Raw genomic sequence first — 17491 nt, 5'->3', positions numbered from 1 at the left:
CTAGAACAACTCCATTAGCTCAAACCTCCTGCTCTCCGCCAATAACGCTCCAACCCCCTCACCTCCATGTCCACATCCAACCTTCTCTTAAATGACAGAAGGGACCCTGCCGCAACTACCTCATTCAGAAGATCATTCCATTCTGCCACCACTCACTGAGTGAAAAAGCCACCTCTAATATTTCTCCTAAAGTGTTGCCCCCTTACCCTTAACTCATGGCCTCTTGTTCCAACCTCCCCTGCCCTCAGGGGAAAGCGTCTGTTTATGTCTAGTCTATCTATTCCTTTCATAATTTTAAATATCACTATCAAATCCCCTCTCAGCCATTGACGTTCCAATGAATAAAGTTCCAGTCTCCTTATTCTCTCCTTGTAATCCAGATGCTGTAGGCCAGGCAACATCCTTGTGAAGCTTTTCTGCACCCTCTCCACCTGATCTATATCCTTTCTATAATTTGGAGACCAGAACTGAGCACAGGACTCCAAACCTGGCCTCACCAATGCCTTAAACAGCCGCAGCATCACCTCCCAGCTCCGATACTCTATACTACGATTTATGAAGGCCAGCATACTATATGCCTTCTTAACCACCCTGTCTACATGGGGATCTACCTTCAGTGAACTCTGTACCATAACCCCCACATCCTTTTGCTCCTCTGGGTGCCTCAGTGCCCTCCCCTTAACTGAATATGTCCTATTCTGGTAATTTTTACTGAAATGCAACACCTCTCACTTGTCTACATTGAATTCCATCTGCCATCTTTCAGTCCACTCTTCCAAACAAACCAAATCCTTCTGTAATCTAAAAAAATTTACCTCACTATCCACCACTCCCCCTATTTTCGTATCATCTGCATATTTGCTTACCCAGTTAACCGCACCCTCCTCTAAATCATTAATATAAATGATAAACAACAAGGGACCCAGCACTGATCCCTGAGGCACCCAGCTTGTCACAGGTCTTAGACCATTTAAATTTATTTAAATTAAAGTTAATTTAACTTAAAGTTCCAATACCACCTGTTAGTTCCAAATGCAATTACAGCAAAGAATGGACATGCCAAAATCTTCAAACAGTTAAATCAGTTTTCTAGAAGGTCAGGAAGTGACTGTGGGTGTCTGTTGTCCAATTCCAAAGAGGTGTTGCAGCATCCTGGACCACATCAAAAGGTACAGAATTCCAAATTAATTGTAATGTGGAGTTGACACCTAAGAAATAGGAGCTGGAGTACGTCATAAAGAGGAACATGGGAAGTAGGAACAGGAGTAGGCCCAAAATGGCCCATCGAGCCTGCTCCGCCATTCAGTACGATCATGGCTGATCTAATTTATGACCTAACTCCACCTACCTGCCTTCTCCCCAGATCCCCTAATTCCTCTATCATGTAAAAATTTATCTAACCGAATTTTAAATATGTTTAATGAGGCAGCCTCAACCACTTCCCTGGTTAGAGAATTCCAAACATTCACTACTCCCTGGGAAAAACTATTTTTCCTCATCTCTGTCCTAAATCTACTCCCCCGAATCTTGAGACTGTGTCCTCTCGATTTAGTTTCCCCGGCCAGCTCAAAAAACCTTCCTACATCTATCCGATCCATACCCTTCATAATCCTATATGTTTCTATAAGATCTCCTCTCATTCTTCTGAACTCGAGCGAATACAATCCTAGACGATTTAATCTTTCATCATAAGTCAACCCCTTCATCTCAGGGATCAACCTAGTAAACCTCCTCTGGACCGTCTCCAAAGCCAGTATATCCTTCCTCAAATATGGAGACCAGAACTGGACACAGTACTCCAGGTGCGGTCTCACCAGTACCTTATACAGTTGCAACATTACCTCCCTACTCCTGAATTCAATTCCTCTAGCGATGAAGGCCAACATTCCATTTGCCTTCTTAATAACCTGCTGCACCTGCAACTTAACTTTTTGTGATTCATGAACAAGCCCACCCAAGTCCCTCTGCACTACAGCATGCTGTAGTTTTTCACCCTTTAAATAATATTCAGCTCTTTTATTTTTCTTGCCAAAGTGGATAACCTCACACTTACTAACATTGTACTCCATCTGCCAGATCTTTGCCCACTCATCCAGCTTAACTCTATCCCTCTGCAGACTCTCCACATCCTCATTACAATTTGCTCTTCCACTCAATTTGGTGTCATCTGCAAACTTGGCTCCACCCACATTTTGTCCCCTCCTCCAAGTCATCAATGTAAATGATGAACAGTTGTGGGCCTAACACTGACCCCTGCGGCACCCCACTTACCACTCTCTGCCAACCTGAAAAACTCCCACTTATCCCGACTCTCTGCCTCCTGTCAGACAACCAATTTTCAATCCAGGCCAATATACTTCCCCGGACTCCACTTTCCTGTAACTTACTGAGAAGTCTCTTGTGTGACACCTTATCAAAAGCTTTCTGGAAATCCATATATACAACGTCAACCTGTTCCCCTCTATCCACCGCACCCATTATATCCTCAAAGAATCCTAACAAGTTTGTAGAGCTTCAGATCTACTCTGTCATTCAATAAGTGTGGGAGTAGGCACATGGTTATTACAGCACCAGTGACCAGTGACCCGTGTTCCAAGGAGTTTGTTCATTCTCCCTGTGTCTGCGTGGGTTTCCTTCAGGTGATCCAGTTTCCTCCCACCCTCCAAAGTGTGAGGGGGTTGTACGTTAACTGGGGTATTTGGGCGGCATGGACTTGTGGGCTGGAAGGGTCTATTATAGTGCTGTATGTCTGAATTTAAAAAATAAATTCTGACACGATTACTTTCCAAGACCTGCTGCAATAAAGTTTTTTTACTTGATATTAATGCTATGAGGCTCCAGGATGCCAAAGCCAATTTCAGTACATTCATATTCAGATGAACCAAATCGTATAAGACCCAGCATTCAGAGCTGGGACCATTTGAATTTTACCATGCCAGATTGAACATTAAATCAGAGACTAAAGTAGCTGACTAGGCAAAGTTAACTCACGTTGTATGCAAAAAAAATATTATTTAAACAGTGAGGTTGCAAATTAAATTCACAATCTTCAGTATTGAGGTGGCTACCCTGGACTTGAAGGGATCTCTCCAGGTTATTGGAACAAACAAGAGAGGGAAGATGGCCGAGTCCTGAACAGAGATTGTTATCTCCTCTTCAGCCTTAGATGTGGCTCCAGAGACTGGAAAATAGCTGATGTTTTCCTCTGTTTAAAGAGGGAAATATTGACAATAGGAACATAGGCCCAGTGAATTTTTCATCAGTGGCAGGAAGATTACTGCCAGGCACCAGATTCTTCTCCTTCTTTCTTTGGTTTGGCTTCGCGGACGAAGATTTACGGAGGGGGTAAATGTCCACGTCAGCTGTAGGCTGGTGGTACATATATTGTACAACAGGCTGACCACAAATTAGATGGGCAACTAGCTCCAATCCCATTTTTCCTCAAAGGAAGCACTGTTTTCAGGTTACCTTGACAGCCTTTATAAGCTTATGTCAAGACAAAATATATAAATGTGAAATTGCATTTATCCTCAGTCAGTTAAAAAGCAATGAGCTGTTCAATTAGAGCTACATGCAACTTACTGCTACGTAAATTACCTTAAATTCAGCTGCATATCATATATTCATTAAAACATAATCGAGGCAAGATTTGAATATGAACATTTCAAAAAGATGAAAAAACATACAGCAATAGACTTTATTTTACACAAAAGAATTATAATTTTAATGAAATATACGTCTGCTTTGTTTCTATAAAAACAAATACGCACCACAAGAAAGTAACCTACACAATAAATAACCTGCACAGAAATATAAAATTTGAGAAGTTTTATTGCCAATGCTCTGTTTAGCATAATGTCAATGCATTTCCACAACTGTTACATATTTGCCAATGAGTGTTCAACACTAGTTTCTTACTGAATCTTCATCTTGTAGTTGATTCAATTTTGTGATGGATCTTGTTCAAATTCTTCAGAAAGGTCACTTGAGCTACAACATATTGAAAACAAATCAAAGTTAAAATTTCAAATCTGTAAAATATGTGATTTAAAAGTTCTTCAACTTTGAGTTATCTCAGGATGTCACATGATAATGAAGGGCCAGGATGAGGAAATCTGGGTCCTCTGGGGAAACGTTTAAAAAAGAGAGAAAAAGAAGAGAGAACAGTTTGAAATTCATCAGGCATAATTTTAAATAAGCAAAGAACAGAATACAACTGAAGAAGGGTAGAGAGGCAGAAGAGCCTACAGAGAAGATAGAGCAAGAAAGAGAAATGGAGGAAAAAAGATCAGCCGGGACTTCTGTTAAATCCTCCACCCAGGGTGAAGCAGGCCTCCCGGCTCGCCTGCAAGCAGACCCCAGCATCCCTGCAACAACAGGAACACCCTGATGAGTCGGAGAGGGGAGCATCTCGAACACGCATGCACAAGTTGTGCGTGCGCAGTTGTCAGCAACGGGAGGTCCTCTCTGAAAGGCTTTTGAAGCGGTGAAATTGGAGAAGGGAGAAAGGGAGGAGGGAGAAGAACAAGAAGAGAGAAAGGAAGAGGCTGAAACAGAAGAGCTAGACCCAGAAAAAATATTTGATGAAACAGCAGGGGTAAGGAAGAAAGTAAAATCTATCCTTAAAGTCCAAGAAACATTGGTTATGATTATGGAAGAATTAAAATTGCTTAGATGCAATGTTAAAAGATCAGAGGTTAAAGTAAACGAAGTAAGGGAAATGTTTAAAGAAGTGCAGAAAAAACATCAAGAGATAGAAGAGAAAATTAAAAGTATTAATTTAGAAAATCAATTTTTCAAAATAAAATGGACAAGATGAATGAGGGTTTGGACCACAAATTAGAAAGGAATAAACAATTGTCTGAGAAAGTAAATTCAATGGAGAATTTTAGTTGAAGGAATAACATTAAGATTATTGGTTTAAAAGGAGAGGAAGGAAGTGATATTATTCAATTCCTACAATGCTGGATTTCACAGACTAAAGGGGACATTGACATTGAACAACCTCATAGAGCTCTTAGACCTAAACCCCAACAGAATCAAAAGCCAAGACCTATTTTGGTTAAATTCCTTCGGTATCAAGTGAGGGAAAAAATATTGGAGTTGGCGGCGAAACAAGCAAAAGAAAGAAAAGCACCCTGGAATTTGGAGGAAATAAAAATTTTATTTTATCCAGACATAAGTTTTGAACTGTGGAAGAGAAGGAAAAGTTTTAACCCGGTTAAAAAAATATATTGCGGAAGAAGGGATATACTTTTATTTTGCGCTATCCTGCACCTCTGAAAGGTTTTGTTCAAGGACCAAGTAGATTTTTTATGGATCCAGATCATGCTCAGGAGTATGCAGAAAAATTACCAGATCTACGACAGGATTTGGCTCAAAGAATGGATACATGAAGTAGAGGTGATACTTCTATGGTGCAACATTTGAAAGTAATTGCAGATATTGTGAAGACAAATTATTATTCAGAGGAACTGGAGGTATACTGACTGGTTCCTGCCGATCTGTGGATGGGTTCTACAGCATATTCGCAGCCCGTAAAATGGAGGGTGTCTGGGATCTTTATGACAGTGCTTGTGGGGGGGGGGGGGGGCGGACTTTTCTTTTTCTTTCTTTCTTCTTTTCCATTTTTCTTAATATACAGTCAAGAATTTTTGTGTTTACTGGATTTAATATGTGCGGTATTTAGAGGTTTGGTGATGTGCTGGGGATTGACAGAGGAGAATTATGACATACAGGAATTTGTAAGGATTTTAGTTCTTTTATGAGTAAAGGGTTTAAAATTTATATTTTAATGTGAATGGGCTTCAAAACCCTATATAAAGAGTATTGTCATATATTTAAAAATTGAAGGTAGATATTGCCTTTTTACAGGAAACACTTAAAATTTACCTGGAACTCTTAAAACAACAATTATAACAATAATTCCAAAAGACGGTAAAGACCTGTTAATGCCTTCATCCTATAGACAAATATCATTACTGAATGTTGACTAAAAGATAGTGGCTAAATTATTAGCAAATAGGCTGGAAATTATTTTGCTGAAATTGATTAATAAGGATCAAATGGGATTTGTTTTAAAAAAAATCGGTTGATAATGTAACTAGGTTAATTAGCCTAATTTATCTAACCCAACAGCAAGATGATTTAAGCATTGCAATTGCTCTTGATGCAAGAAAGGCATTTGATAGGGTAGAGTGACATTTTCTTTTTAAAACTTTGACTAAATTTGATCTTGGATATACCTTTATAAATTGGGTAAAAGCACTTTAAATAGATACGAAAGCAAGGGTACGAACGAATGGATCCACATCTGAACACGTTAAATTGACAAGATCGACATGGCAAGGTTGTCCGTTGTCACCAGCATTGTTTGTATTAGTGATTGAACCACTCACTGAACTTATTAGATCAGATCAGGACATCAAGCGTATAAAAATTGCGACTAATGAAAATAAAATCAAGTTATTTGCAGATGATGTGATTGTTTATTTGACTCACCCAGTAAATTCATTAAATAAATTATATACACGACTAGTGCAGTATGGGGTGGTTTCTGGATATAAAATTAATATGGACAAAAGCGAGATTATGCCTTTGACTTTAGGTGATTATACTCAGTGTATACAAAATATTAAATTTAAATGACCTCATAATGGAATAAAATATTTGGGAATTCAAACTGATAATCATTTGGATAATTTGTTTAAGCTGAATTATGGACCGTTGTTCAAGAAAATTGAGGAAGATTTTAAAATATGGGTTGATCTACCAATTACATTAATTGATCGAGTAAATTGTATTAAAATGAATATTTTTATGCAAGTACAGTTATCTATTCCAATCAATGCCCATTGACATTCTTAAAAGTTTTTAAAAGATTTTTTTTAAATTATACGGAAATTTTTAAGGAAAGATAAAATGTCAAGGATTTCTATGGAAAAATTAACATGAACTTGGAGGAGGGGGGCTACAACTTCCAAATTTTGAATATTACTATAAAGCAGCCTGAGATTTCTCTCTTTTTTTTGAGGAAGGGGAAAAAAATTGGCTTGGGTTACCGTAGAAATTAATAAAATAGGTAAAAGAGTATCTGAAGATTTTTTATATAAATGGAATGAGACATTATTAATGGGAGAAGAAAACACTCCAATATTAAGACATTTGCTTAGGAAATGGCATAAAGTACATTTATTGATGGGTTTTAAGAGGTATGGGTTAGGAAAGATGCCATTGGTTCAAAATAAATTGATCCCATTTACATTAAATAATATAAATTTTGTTAATTGGTCAAAAAGAAATAAAATCTATTAAAGACTGCTATCAAGGTAAATATTTAATGACAATTGATCAATTGAAAATTAAATATGCAATACAAAATAATACAATATTTGGGGTACTACCAGTTAAAAGCCTATCTGCGGAAAAGATTAACTGCTTTCTTATTTATTGCTAGAAGATGATGAAATAGAAACAATATCAAATCCAAACAAAGAAATTTTTATCTGTGATGTATTTATTACTTTTAAGGTAGTAGAGAGGAAGGATCTATATAAATTGAAACAAAGATGGGAAAAAGATGGATATAGTTATAACCAATAGAAATTGGACACAAATATGTTATGATAGTATGAAAAACACAATAAATGTGCGACATAAAATGGTACAATATAATTTTATACATCAGTCATATTTTACACCATAAAAATTGAATAGATTGCATTCAGACATTTCGAATAAATGTTTCAAATGTAGACAGGGTATAGGTACATTTTTACATTCTACATGGACCTGTCCCAGGCTAAATATTTCTTGGACTAGTTTAATAGATTTTCTTCAACAGGTGAGAGATTCCCGAGGAATCCTATGTTATTCCTTTGGGGGCTATCTCACGGATAAAACCTGAATCAAAATTGGATAAGTTTCAAAAAGACTTCTTAAAAATTGCATTAGCTGTGGCTAGAAAGTGTATAGCTGTTTCATGGAAATTAGAAACTGATTTGGTATTAGATAGATGCCACAGAGAAATGCAAAATTGTATACCTTTGGAAAAGATTACATATAATTTAAAGAATCAATATGAAGTCTCCTGAAAATTTGGTTTCCGCGTGTGCAAACGATTAGTGTTATAACTAATTGTTAAACTATAAATTGCCCTTTGTCACTCCACAGCCTCACCTCATTTCATTATTTTTAAATTTAAACTATTATTAGTTTAGTTTGATTTTATATATAATTTTGTTATGTGTTTACAGAATTAAACTATGATCAACAATTTTAGGTAATATTGTAGTACTTTTATCAGTTATTATATATTTTATATTTACTGGACATAAGTATAGTTGTAGGAGATAATATTTTTAGAATATAATGTAGTTATGTGCGTGTGTGTGTGTATATATATTATCGAATCAGTTTGCTTTGTGATTCTCTTTTTTTGACTTTCTCTTTTCTTTTTCCCTTCCTTTCTTCTTTCCATCTATTGGGGGGGGGTTCACTGTGGGGGGGAATGGGAGCGGGAGAGGGAAATATTATAAAATCATGTAATGTTTTTGGACTTGTATAAACTATGGCTGTGTATGTACTTTTAATTACATGTGCCAATAAAACAAAATAAAAAAAACCACAGTTATCTCAACTACTTTGGAAATTAGCCATTCTAAATCAAAGGGAAAAATGTGTACGGGACAGTATTGCTTTTCTCCAGTGTGCAAATTAATAAAATCTTGAGCCCACTCATTGGAATTTGAGGTCAATTATGTGCATCTTGCACCACTATTGGGAAGCCTTTGAAGAGAGTGACCTGTAGTCTCTTCTCATCCTGCTTTTTTTTTAATGTCCATAAAATATTGTTTCATGTTGTGTTGAATGCAATATTTAATTTGAGAGCACCTCTAAACACCTGACAGTTTTCTTCCTGCCCTATTCTTTTAACAATGCAGCATTTTGTCATGAAATATGTAGCATCAAATTTCTGAAAATAAAATCATTCATGGAATGCACAACATTTAACTGTCCATCCTAAATAGCCCTTGAGGTAAGTTCCCTCCTTGATCTTTGCCAGTCTTTGAGGAATGCGAATACCCTGAATGCCAAGGAAGGAAGGGAAGGAGTTCCGGAATTTAGACCCAGGGATGGTGAAGGTATAGCCACATATTTTCAACTTTGGGTGGTGTGAGGCTTGGAGGGTAACTTTTAGCTGCTGCCTTTGTCCTAGTTGTAGAAATGGTGGGTTTGGAAGGTGTGGTCTCAGGAGTCTTGGTGACTTGCTGTAGTGCATCCTGTGGACACTAACTGCTACTCTTGTGCATTGGTGGAGGAGGAAGAAAATGGTTGCAGATGGAGTGCCAATCAAGCTGGCTGCTCTGACCTGTATGATGTCAAGCTTCTTGAGTGCAGTTGAAGCTGTACTCATCCAAGTAATCAGAGGATATTCCCTCAGATTCCTGAAGAAAGCCTTATAGATGGTTTACAGGTTTTGCAAAGTGAGAAAGCTGCAGAATTCGTGGATTGCTTTTACCACCACATTATGTGTACAGCAAGTAAACAAAGAAAGCTGGAGGGACTCAGCAGTCAATCAGCATCCATGGATAGAAACGATCAGCCAACTTTTCAGGTCAGAACCTCTATTAAGACCAAAGAGGAAGGGGAGACAATTTTTGCCCTTTCTATGGTTATAGTGGGAGCGCCTGAGGGGGGAGGGAAGAATGGTACAGGGCGTCATGGAGAGACTGATCCTCCAAGAAGTGGAGAAGGATGGGGAGGGGAAGGTGTAGTTTGTGGAGGGATCTTGTTGAAGTTGGTGAAAGTGTCGGAGAATTATGTGTCAGATGCAGAGGCTGGTGGGGTGGAAAGACAAAGGGAATTTTATCCTTGCTCTATCTGCATGAAGATGGGATGAGAGCAGAAGTACAAGAAATGAAGGAGATGCAGGTAAGGGCTTATCAATGACAGTGTTGGTGAGGGGGTGGGGGGTTGTAACGTTTCTTGAAGAAAGAGGACATTCCAGATGTCCTGGAGCGGGAACAGATGAAACAAAGGCAGAGGAATTGGAGGAAAGGGAAAATGTCCTTAGTAGAAGCAGGAAGCAAAAATGTATAATCCATGTACCTGTGGAGGTGAGTGGGTATGTAAAAGATGTCTATGGATAATTTGTCTCCTAAGATGGAAACAGGGGTCCAGAAATAGGAGAGGGGCTTTTCTCTTTGTAGTGGCAAAGGATGAGGGGTGGAAGTTAGCAGTGTAATTGTGTAGTTGTGCACGGGTACAAGAGGCAGCACCAATGCAGTTGTCAATGTAGCGGAGAAAGAGTTGGGGAGCAGTACCAGAGTAGGATTGGAACTGTTCCACATACCAGACAAAGTTGAGGCCCGTGGATGTGCCCATGGTTATATCCTGGATGAGGGATTGAATAGGGATTGCATATCCATATATAGTTAATGTATGGGGATTGCACAAATTGTTGGGGATGGATATTTGGAAGTTTTCAAAAGAGATGGAGAGCACGAGTTTCATTATGGATATAGATGGCAAGGGACTGGACAACATTGTGGTAGGATATGAATTTGGAGGGTTAGGAGCAAGGAGAAATAATGGATTTGCCAGGGCAATTCCGCTTATGAATTTTGGCTGAGTAGCAATTGAAGGTACAAGGTTGGGGGACTATCAAGTTGGAGGCAGTGGTGAGGAGATCATCTGAAGAGATGAAGTCCATGATGGTTAGTGAAGTCCTGGTCTAGGTACGTAACTGAGGTGACCAAGGGTTGACATGTGTACATGGTTACTCCAGATTCATTTCTGCTCTATGGCAGCACCCAGAAAATTGATGGTCAGGGATTCAGTAATGGTCATACCTTTGAATGATAGGGGTTGGGCTATTATTGGATGTTGTCATCACCTGGAACCTGTGTTGTATGAACGTTACTTTTCACCTACAAGCCAGACCTGGATAATGTCCAGGTATTGTTACATTTGGTCATGGACTACTTCATTATCTGACTGTAAAACTGAAAGAAGGTTATTGATTTTTAAAAATGGCAGCACTGCTGGAGCCTGCTATAACAGCAGCACCACTGCTTGTGCAGATCTGGGAGAGTGGGGAGTGCAGACATGCTACTACTCCACAGGATCCCAGCACTGCTCATAATGCTGAAATCTCCATTCAGTCTTTAAACTGCCTACTAAAGGAGCTGACTGGTTTTATTTAAACCCTGCAACAACGGGGTTTGTGCTCAAGATGGCAGTGCCTGTACTGGGCAGCAAACCAAGAGGGCTGCAGACTCCAGGGAGCAGCAGTTCAGCACAGGGCACCAGAAACAGGGAGAATATACTCTCTGTCAAGAAGAAGCATAGGAGATGACCCAACAGGATCAGTCCAGAAAGGGGCTCAGCGGCCCACACAGGCCTGTGACATATGTCACAGGATGTGAAGGATTCACATAGGCTGCAGACTGGCTGATGGGAACCAGGCATTCAAGAGGATGCTGAGAAGGCTACCTCATGGTAATGGAGGTTTGGACCTGGAGCTCAAGTTGCCAATGGTTTGAATAGGAGTCTGTGCAGCTGCAGAAATACTGAAGGAGAATCCATAGACACTCAGTGTCTCTGTAGGTACTCTGTTCTGCTTCTCTTCCTATTATTAGGGGCTCTGGGCAACACTCATGGCGGCTCATTGTTTGCCCTACGGCAGACAAAAGTTGAAGTATATAATGCATATAATTTTTAATATATCATTAGACAACAATAAAAGGAACATTTGAACCTTTTATTAGCATCTTAAAATAGTTGGGCCTTAGACATACAGCACGGTAACAGGCCATTTCAGCCCATGAGTCCGTGCCGCCAAATTTACACCCGATTAACCTACAGCCCTGGTACAATTCAAACAGTGGGAGGAAACCAGAGCCCCCAGGGAAAACCCACAGAGACGTGAAGAACATACAAACTCCTTACAGACACCACAGAATTCAAACCCCGGTCCCGATCACTGGCGCTGTACAGGTGTTGCGCTAACCACTATGCCAACTGTGCCACCCTAAACTGAGGAACTCCTGCAAAGATGTCCTGTGGCTGAGAAGAATGACCTCCAACCACTGCAACTTTGTGCAAGATATGATTCTAATCCTGAGTTCAGGAGCTGAGTAACTTTGATAGAACCCAAACTGAGTTGTTTCAATTAAAATACTTGTTCGAAAATGTATTCTAAATTTAGCATGTCAAATATGGTCCAACACTCAATGAAATCATGAATGAACTAAAAACTTTAAGGAGGCTTTTACAATGTGGAAAGAGATGGCTTGCAAGGATATCAGGATAACATTGGGTCCAACAAGAGGTGGAACACCATCACTGGCATAAGGATGTAACTACAAATTTTACAAATAAACATTCTTACTTCTGAAGATGTTAACCTCGTTTTGTACCACCTTTTATGCTTATTAAATGATTACAGCATTTCATTATTTAATTGTTGTGTTCTCAAATATGCTAGCTCTGTGGTGTGCTGCTTTGGCAGACGAGAGACATTACAAATTTAGACATACATCAAAATCAGTTTTGGAACTATTGTATATATTCCTACCAAAAATTCAGTTTTGTGGCAGCATCACATTGCAAACATTCATATTATGAACCACCTTATAAAAAAACAAATAGCAATGTATGAAAAGTAAGGCAGTTTCTTTGCTTCATTGATCAATTGGGAATCTGATGCCAACGGGGATGACACTGTCCCTTAGGCTCCTCTCCTAGTAGCAGAGTGAAGAGGACATGGGATGGGTGGTGGGACTCTTTGAGGATAGAGGCTGCTTTTTAAAGACAGCACCTCATGTAGATGTCCTTGATGGAGAGGTCTGGTGCCTGTGCTGTACCAGACAGTGATGCAACCAGCCAGAATGTTCTCCAGGGTACACCTGTAGAAGTTCACGAGAGTCTTTGGTGACTTACCAAATCTCCTCAAGCACCTCACCAAGTATAGCCACAGCTGAACCTTCTTCATGATTCCATCAACATGGAGGCTCCAGGACAGATCCTTGGAGATGATGACACCCAGGAATTTGAAGATTTTGACCCTCTCCACTACTAAGCCCTCGATGAGGACTGGGTCATGTTCTCCTAACTCCCTCCTGAAGTCCACAATCAACTCTTTGGTTTTGCTAACGTTGAGCGCAAGGTTGTTGTTGTGACACCACTCAAAGAGCTGATCCATCTCACTCCTGTACGCTTCCTCATTGCCGTTAGTGATTCTGCCGACAACTGTGGTGTCATCGGCACACACAGACACACAGCACAGTAACAGGCCTATTTGGCCCAATTGACCTACAACCCCCGATACATTTTGAACGGTGGGAGGAAACCAGAGCCCTCGGGGAAAACAGACACAGACACGGGAAGAATATACAAACTCCTAACGGAGAGCACAAAATTCAAACCTCAGTCCCGATCACTGGCACTGTAACAGCATTGCGCTAACTGCTACACTAACATGTTGCCCAAGTGTAAAACCCATGATTTGTCTGCTAGATACAAAAAGAATAATGTGCAAATATTTTTTTAACCCCCTCATGGCTGATTTTGAGATCCAAGAAAAACTTTTTCAAGAAAACCTTCTTGTATAGAAGAGCATGGTTGAGGATAAAAGAAACAGGATGAGTTACCAAATCCTCGGCTCAGTGAAGGGGAAGAGGAAAGGAAGGAAGATAGGAAGTGTCTCAAGCAAGTTTTTCCACAAATAATTGTTGCAAATAATTTACAATCATTTCTGAAATTCTGTTTATACCTTCCATGATATTAATACCTACCACTGATGAAGCTGAAGAAAATTAGATTGTCCAGCATATTTAAATGGCAGGGAAGAATGTCTTGGGACACTTAAGTCAGAATCACTAAGGCAATAGCGAGCATTGTGCTGTCAGGAAAAAAAAACAAAAGTTTACAGAAAAATAATAAAAACTCATACACTATTAAAGATTCAAGGATTCTTCGTAAAAATAAAAATCAGAAATGCAGAGAAGATGAATGAAAAACATATTTTGGCATCCTAATAACAAAGACATAGAGCAGAGAACATTACAGCAATGTACAGGCCTTTTGGTCCTTGATGTTGTGCAGACCTATTGTATATATTCCTACCAAAAAAAATCTAAAGACTTCCTACCTCATTCCCTCTATTTTTCTTTCATGCCTGTCAATCAGCCCTAATGTTTCAGTCTCCACCACCCCTGCCAAGGCAATCCAGGCACCCACAATTCTCTACATAAAAAAATCTCTTGATGTCTCCCCTAAACTTTCCTCCCTCTGGCGTTTGCTATTCCTGCCTTGGGAAAAGGTGCTGGCTGTCCACCTTACAGTATTTATGCCTCAAAAACCTGCAGAGCGCTCTAGTAAGTCTCCTGTCATCCTTTTTCGCTCCAAAGAGAGAAGTCCTCACTTTGCTAACTTGCCTCACAAAATATATTTTCCAATCCAGGCAACATCCTGGTAAACCTCTGCACCTTTTCCATCCTTCCTATAACGTGGTGAACAAAACTGAACACATTATTCAAGTATGGTCTCACCAGAGATTTGTAGAGTTGCCACATGATCTCTCGACTCTTGAACTCAATCCTCCATTAATGAAGACCAACATCCCATAGACCTGCTTAACTATCCTATCAACCTGCACGGTGACCTTAAGAGATGTATGGATTTGGACCACATGAGACAGGCCAATCTGTTGAGGGAATAATTTTGATTACATTTTTAAATTTTATTTCTTTAAATCAAAATAATTATAAAAATAATCCATAATTTGATAAGATGATGTATGTCATGATCTATTAAAACTAGCCTACAAGTTTTCTGTTGCTGTGATTTAATTTACCTCAATTTGGGTAAAATCTTCAAACCAAACAGAAATCTAAGATGAGTTTAAGGGAAACAAGAGAGACAGTGAGTTTAAAGGAAATGCAAGGCACAGAGTTCCAGTGAAGTTAAAAAAAATTGGGAAACCCAGCCAGGCCAAATTCAAAAGGAATGAAAGAAACAGAGTCCCGGTCAGTTTAAGCAAGCATTTGGTTCAAACAGCCAAGAATTTAAGATAGTTCCACTGATGTAAGCAAAGCAGTAGATAATTTAATAGTAATGATATTTTAAGTATATTCTCTCTGTTGGCTGAATTAATCTAATATATAGCAATACCTGAGATATGTTGAAGGCACATCCTCTGCACATAGAAACTTCAGAATGCTTCCAATCACCAGATAACTACAGGTGTCAGAAGTGTCTTCACCTGGAGAAGCTTAAGCTGTTTAGGAGTAGATTTTGGACCCTGAGCAACATCTAACAACACCACAGTCCATCTATTGGCCTAAGCATTTTGTGGACCAAGTAACACCACACAGCTCAAGAGAGTGCAGGAATGGATGATCATCAAGCAAGCCAGTAGTTCAGGAAAACCCTACAGGCATCTTTCCCTCTGATCTGTATTTCTGAACACCTGAATGGGGAAAATGGCCCCCATCGACAGTGAATACTGAGCCAAGACCAAACTAACATGGGTGGCTCATCTTGATGTTGAGTGGGAGAAGTTCAGCGAGCAAACGACAAGGCTCCAGATTGGTGATTCTGATGTTCAATGTCATATACACAAATACAATGTACAGATACACCAAAGATTTTACTTGATGCAGTTAAACAGGTACACAAGATACACCACTACAATAATAAAACACCAATGCTATAAATGGGATACACAGCGATTTACTAGAACTGCATAGGGGATGAAGGAATTCAGTTCAAGAAAATTGGAATAGACTTAGAATGAAAAAATTAGGGAAAGAAAATAAAAAACACACCAAGATGCTGGAGGAACCCAGCCAGTTCATAGGAGACAAAGATACAATGCCAACATTTTGGGCCTGGACCCTTCTTCAAGAAAACCCCAATGCTGTAGAAACTCGGCAGGACAGTGAACTTCACATTGCCAAGATGAAGATGCATAACCAACATTTTGGACTTGAGCTCTTCATCACGGTACGAGAATTAGGGATAGATTTGATTAAAAACACTCAGAATTATATGGGGTTTCAAAAGAAGAAGGAGAAACCATTTGTTCTAATAGGGTGTATTGTACCAGAAATATTTGAAACCTGAAATAAGAGATTTAAGATAACTGGAAAAAATTCCAAAAGATTTTACCAAACATGCACAAAACAATTATGCTCTGGAATGGACTGCTTAAAGTTGAGGTAGACTCAATCAAAAAATTCAAATTGCAATTTAAAAAAAGAGCAGTTTTAAAAGCATTATGGATAAACGATGGAATCATTGTATTTCTCTTTCAAAAGACTGGCACACTTAGAGAAAAGACCTGTATTCATGGTTGTGTGTGCTAGCTACTTAAAATGATTTACAAATACTAGCGGTCGATAGTACTGACACTATCACACACACCGCCTTCCACTTAATCTCATTATATGAAGCACATTTCTATGTTTACAAATTGCAGGGAAACCAACTGATGATGAAATATGTTACTTAAGAACCATTCAACACATACCATGCTTGGAATTCTGTGTCTTCCTGCTGAATATTCATCTACTCTTGATTTAATTTGTTCACTAGATAATTCAGACGAGCTGTCAACTGAGGAGCCCAGATTGGTATTATTTCCCTCTCTGGAAATTAAATGATTGAACATTCCACTTAAAATGTTGGTCTCACAGTTGCTAGTCAGGTGAGCAAATTCCAAATCCAATTCAGCTTCTGGTTTTGGTGAGCTTGAGAATAAAGCTGCATCCTCTCGTTGGTTTGGACAAGAAGCATCCTCAGTATTTTGCAAATTGATGTTTCTGGAGAGGAAAGATTGTTCAACTATTTCTTGAATTCTATTAGAGAAATTAAGGGAATTTAACGCTGAACCAAGATCAGTTGCATACACATCATTAACATTGAGCAAACCATTCATGTTTTGGACAAGAGGGTAGAAGTTCTGAGCTTGCATTGTGCAGTTTTGTCTATTCTCTGAATCTTTTTGAGGTTGTAGCACCAAAGAAGGCAGCTGCTGTCTTCCTTTTGCTCTTTCAAATCCAGAGATTTTGACTTGCAGTCTTGCTACTTCAGATTCCTACAATTAGAAATGAAAAACACCATGTTGGAGTAACATATTCATGGAACTGCTCATCGTGCATCCTATACGACGCAACACCTTAAACAAGTTCTGGTATGTCAAATTTACATTCAAAATTCAGGAAAAAAGTTGCAGTATTGTTTTAATGAAATGTATGCAACAAATGAAAGCTGACATTCGTCGCCATGTGATGACATTTTTGTAAATTGTTAGGCCAAAAAATAATCCCCTGTGAATTCTCAAACATGTTATTTCCAAACAGAAATAATTGTGGAAGATATTGAATCCACATGTTTATATTTGGACCCTTCTATGCCTGAACCCAGCCTTACTTAGTCTTATAAACACTCTGGCCTATAATTTTGGTCTCTGACATACAGTACC

The 17491-nt window shown here is 39.0% G+C and overlaps 1 protein-coding gene across 4 annotated transcripts in view; it reads right to left on the bottom strand.

The window, feature by feature from the left end:
• Positions 1–3813: 3813 nt before the first annotated feature.
• ccdc18 (coiled-coil domain containing 18) overlaps positions 3814–17491 on the bottom strand; it is a 156777-nt gene continuing 143099 nt past the window's right edge. For 2 of the 4 annotated variants that reach the window (XR_011357961.1, XR_011357960.1), the window contains exons 26-29: positions 16538–17104; positions 14556–14710; positions 13800–13906; positions 3814–3990 (exon numbers count right to left, since the gene is read on the bottom strand). Coding sequence is in view for 2 of the 4 variants with exons in the window: in XM_069939269.1 (XP_069795370.1) it covers positions 3942–3990; positions 13800–13906; positions 16538–17104 (723 nt within the window). In the remaining 2 variants the exon portion in view is untranslated. The remainder of the gene's footprint in view (positions 3991–13799; positions 13907–14555; positions 14711–16537; positions 17105–17491) is intronic. The other 2 variants (XM_069939269.1, XM_069939270.1) reach the window with 2 other exon arrangements.

The sequence above is a fragment of the Narcine bancroftii genome, chromosome 5, assembly GCF_036971445.1.
Source record: "Narcine bancroftii isolate sNarBan1 chromosome 5, sNarBan1.hap1, whole genome shotgun sequence".
In the NCBI taxonomy this organism is placed as follows: Eukaryota; Metazoa; Chordata; class Chondrichthyes; order Torpediniformes; family Narcinidae; genus Narcine; species Narcine bancroftii.
Note: the sequence above shows the minus strand (reverse complement) of the source record. Positions and strands in the feature narration are given on the sequence as shown.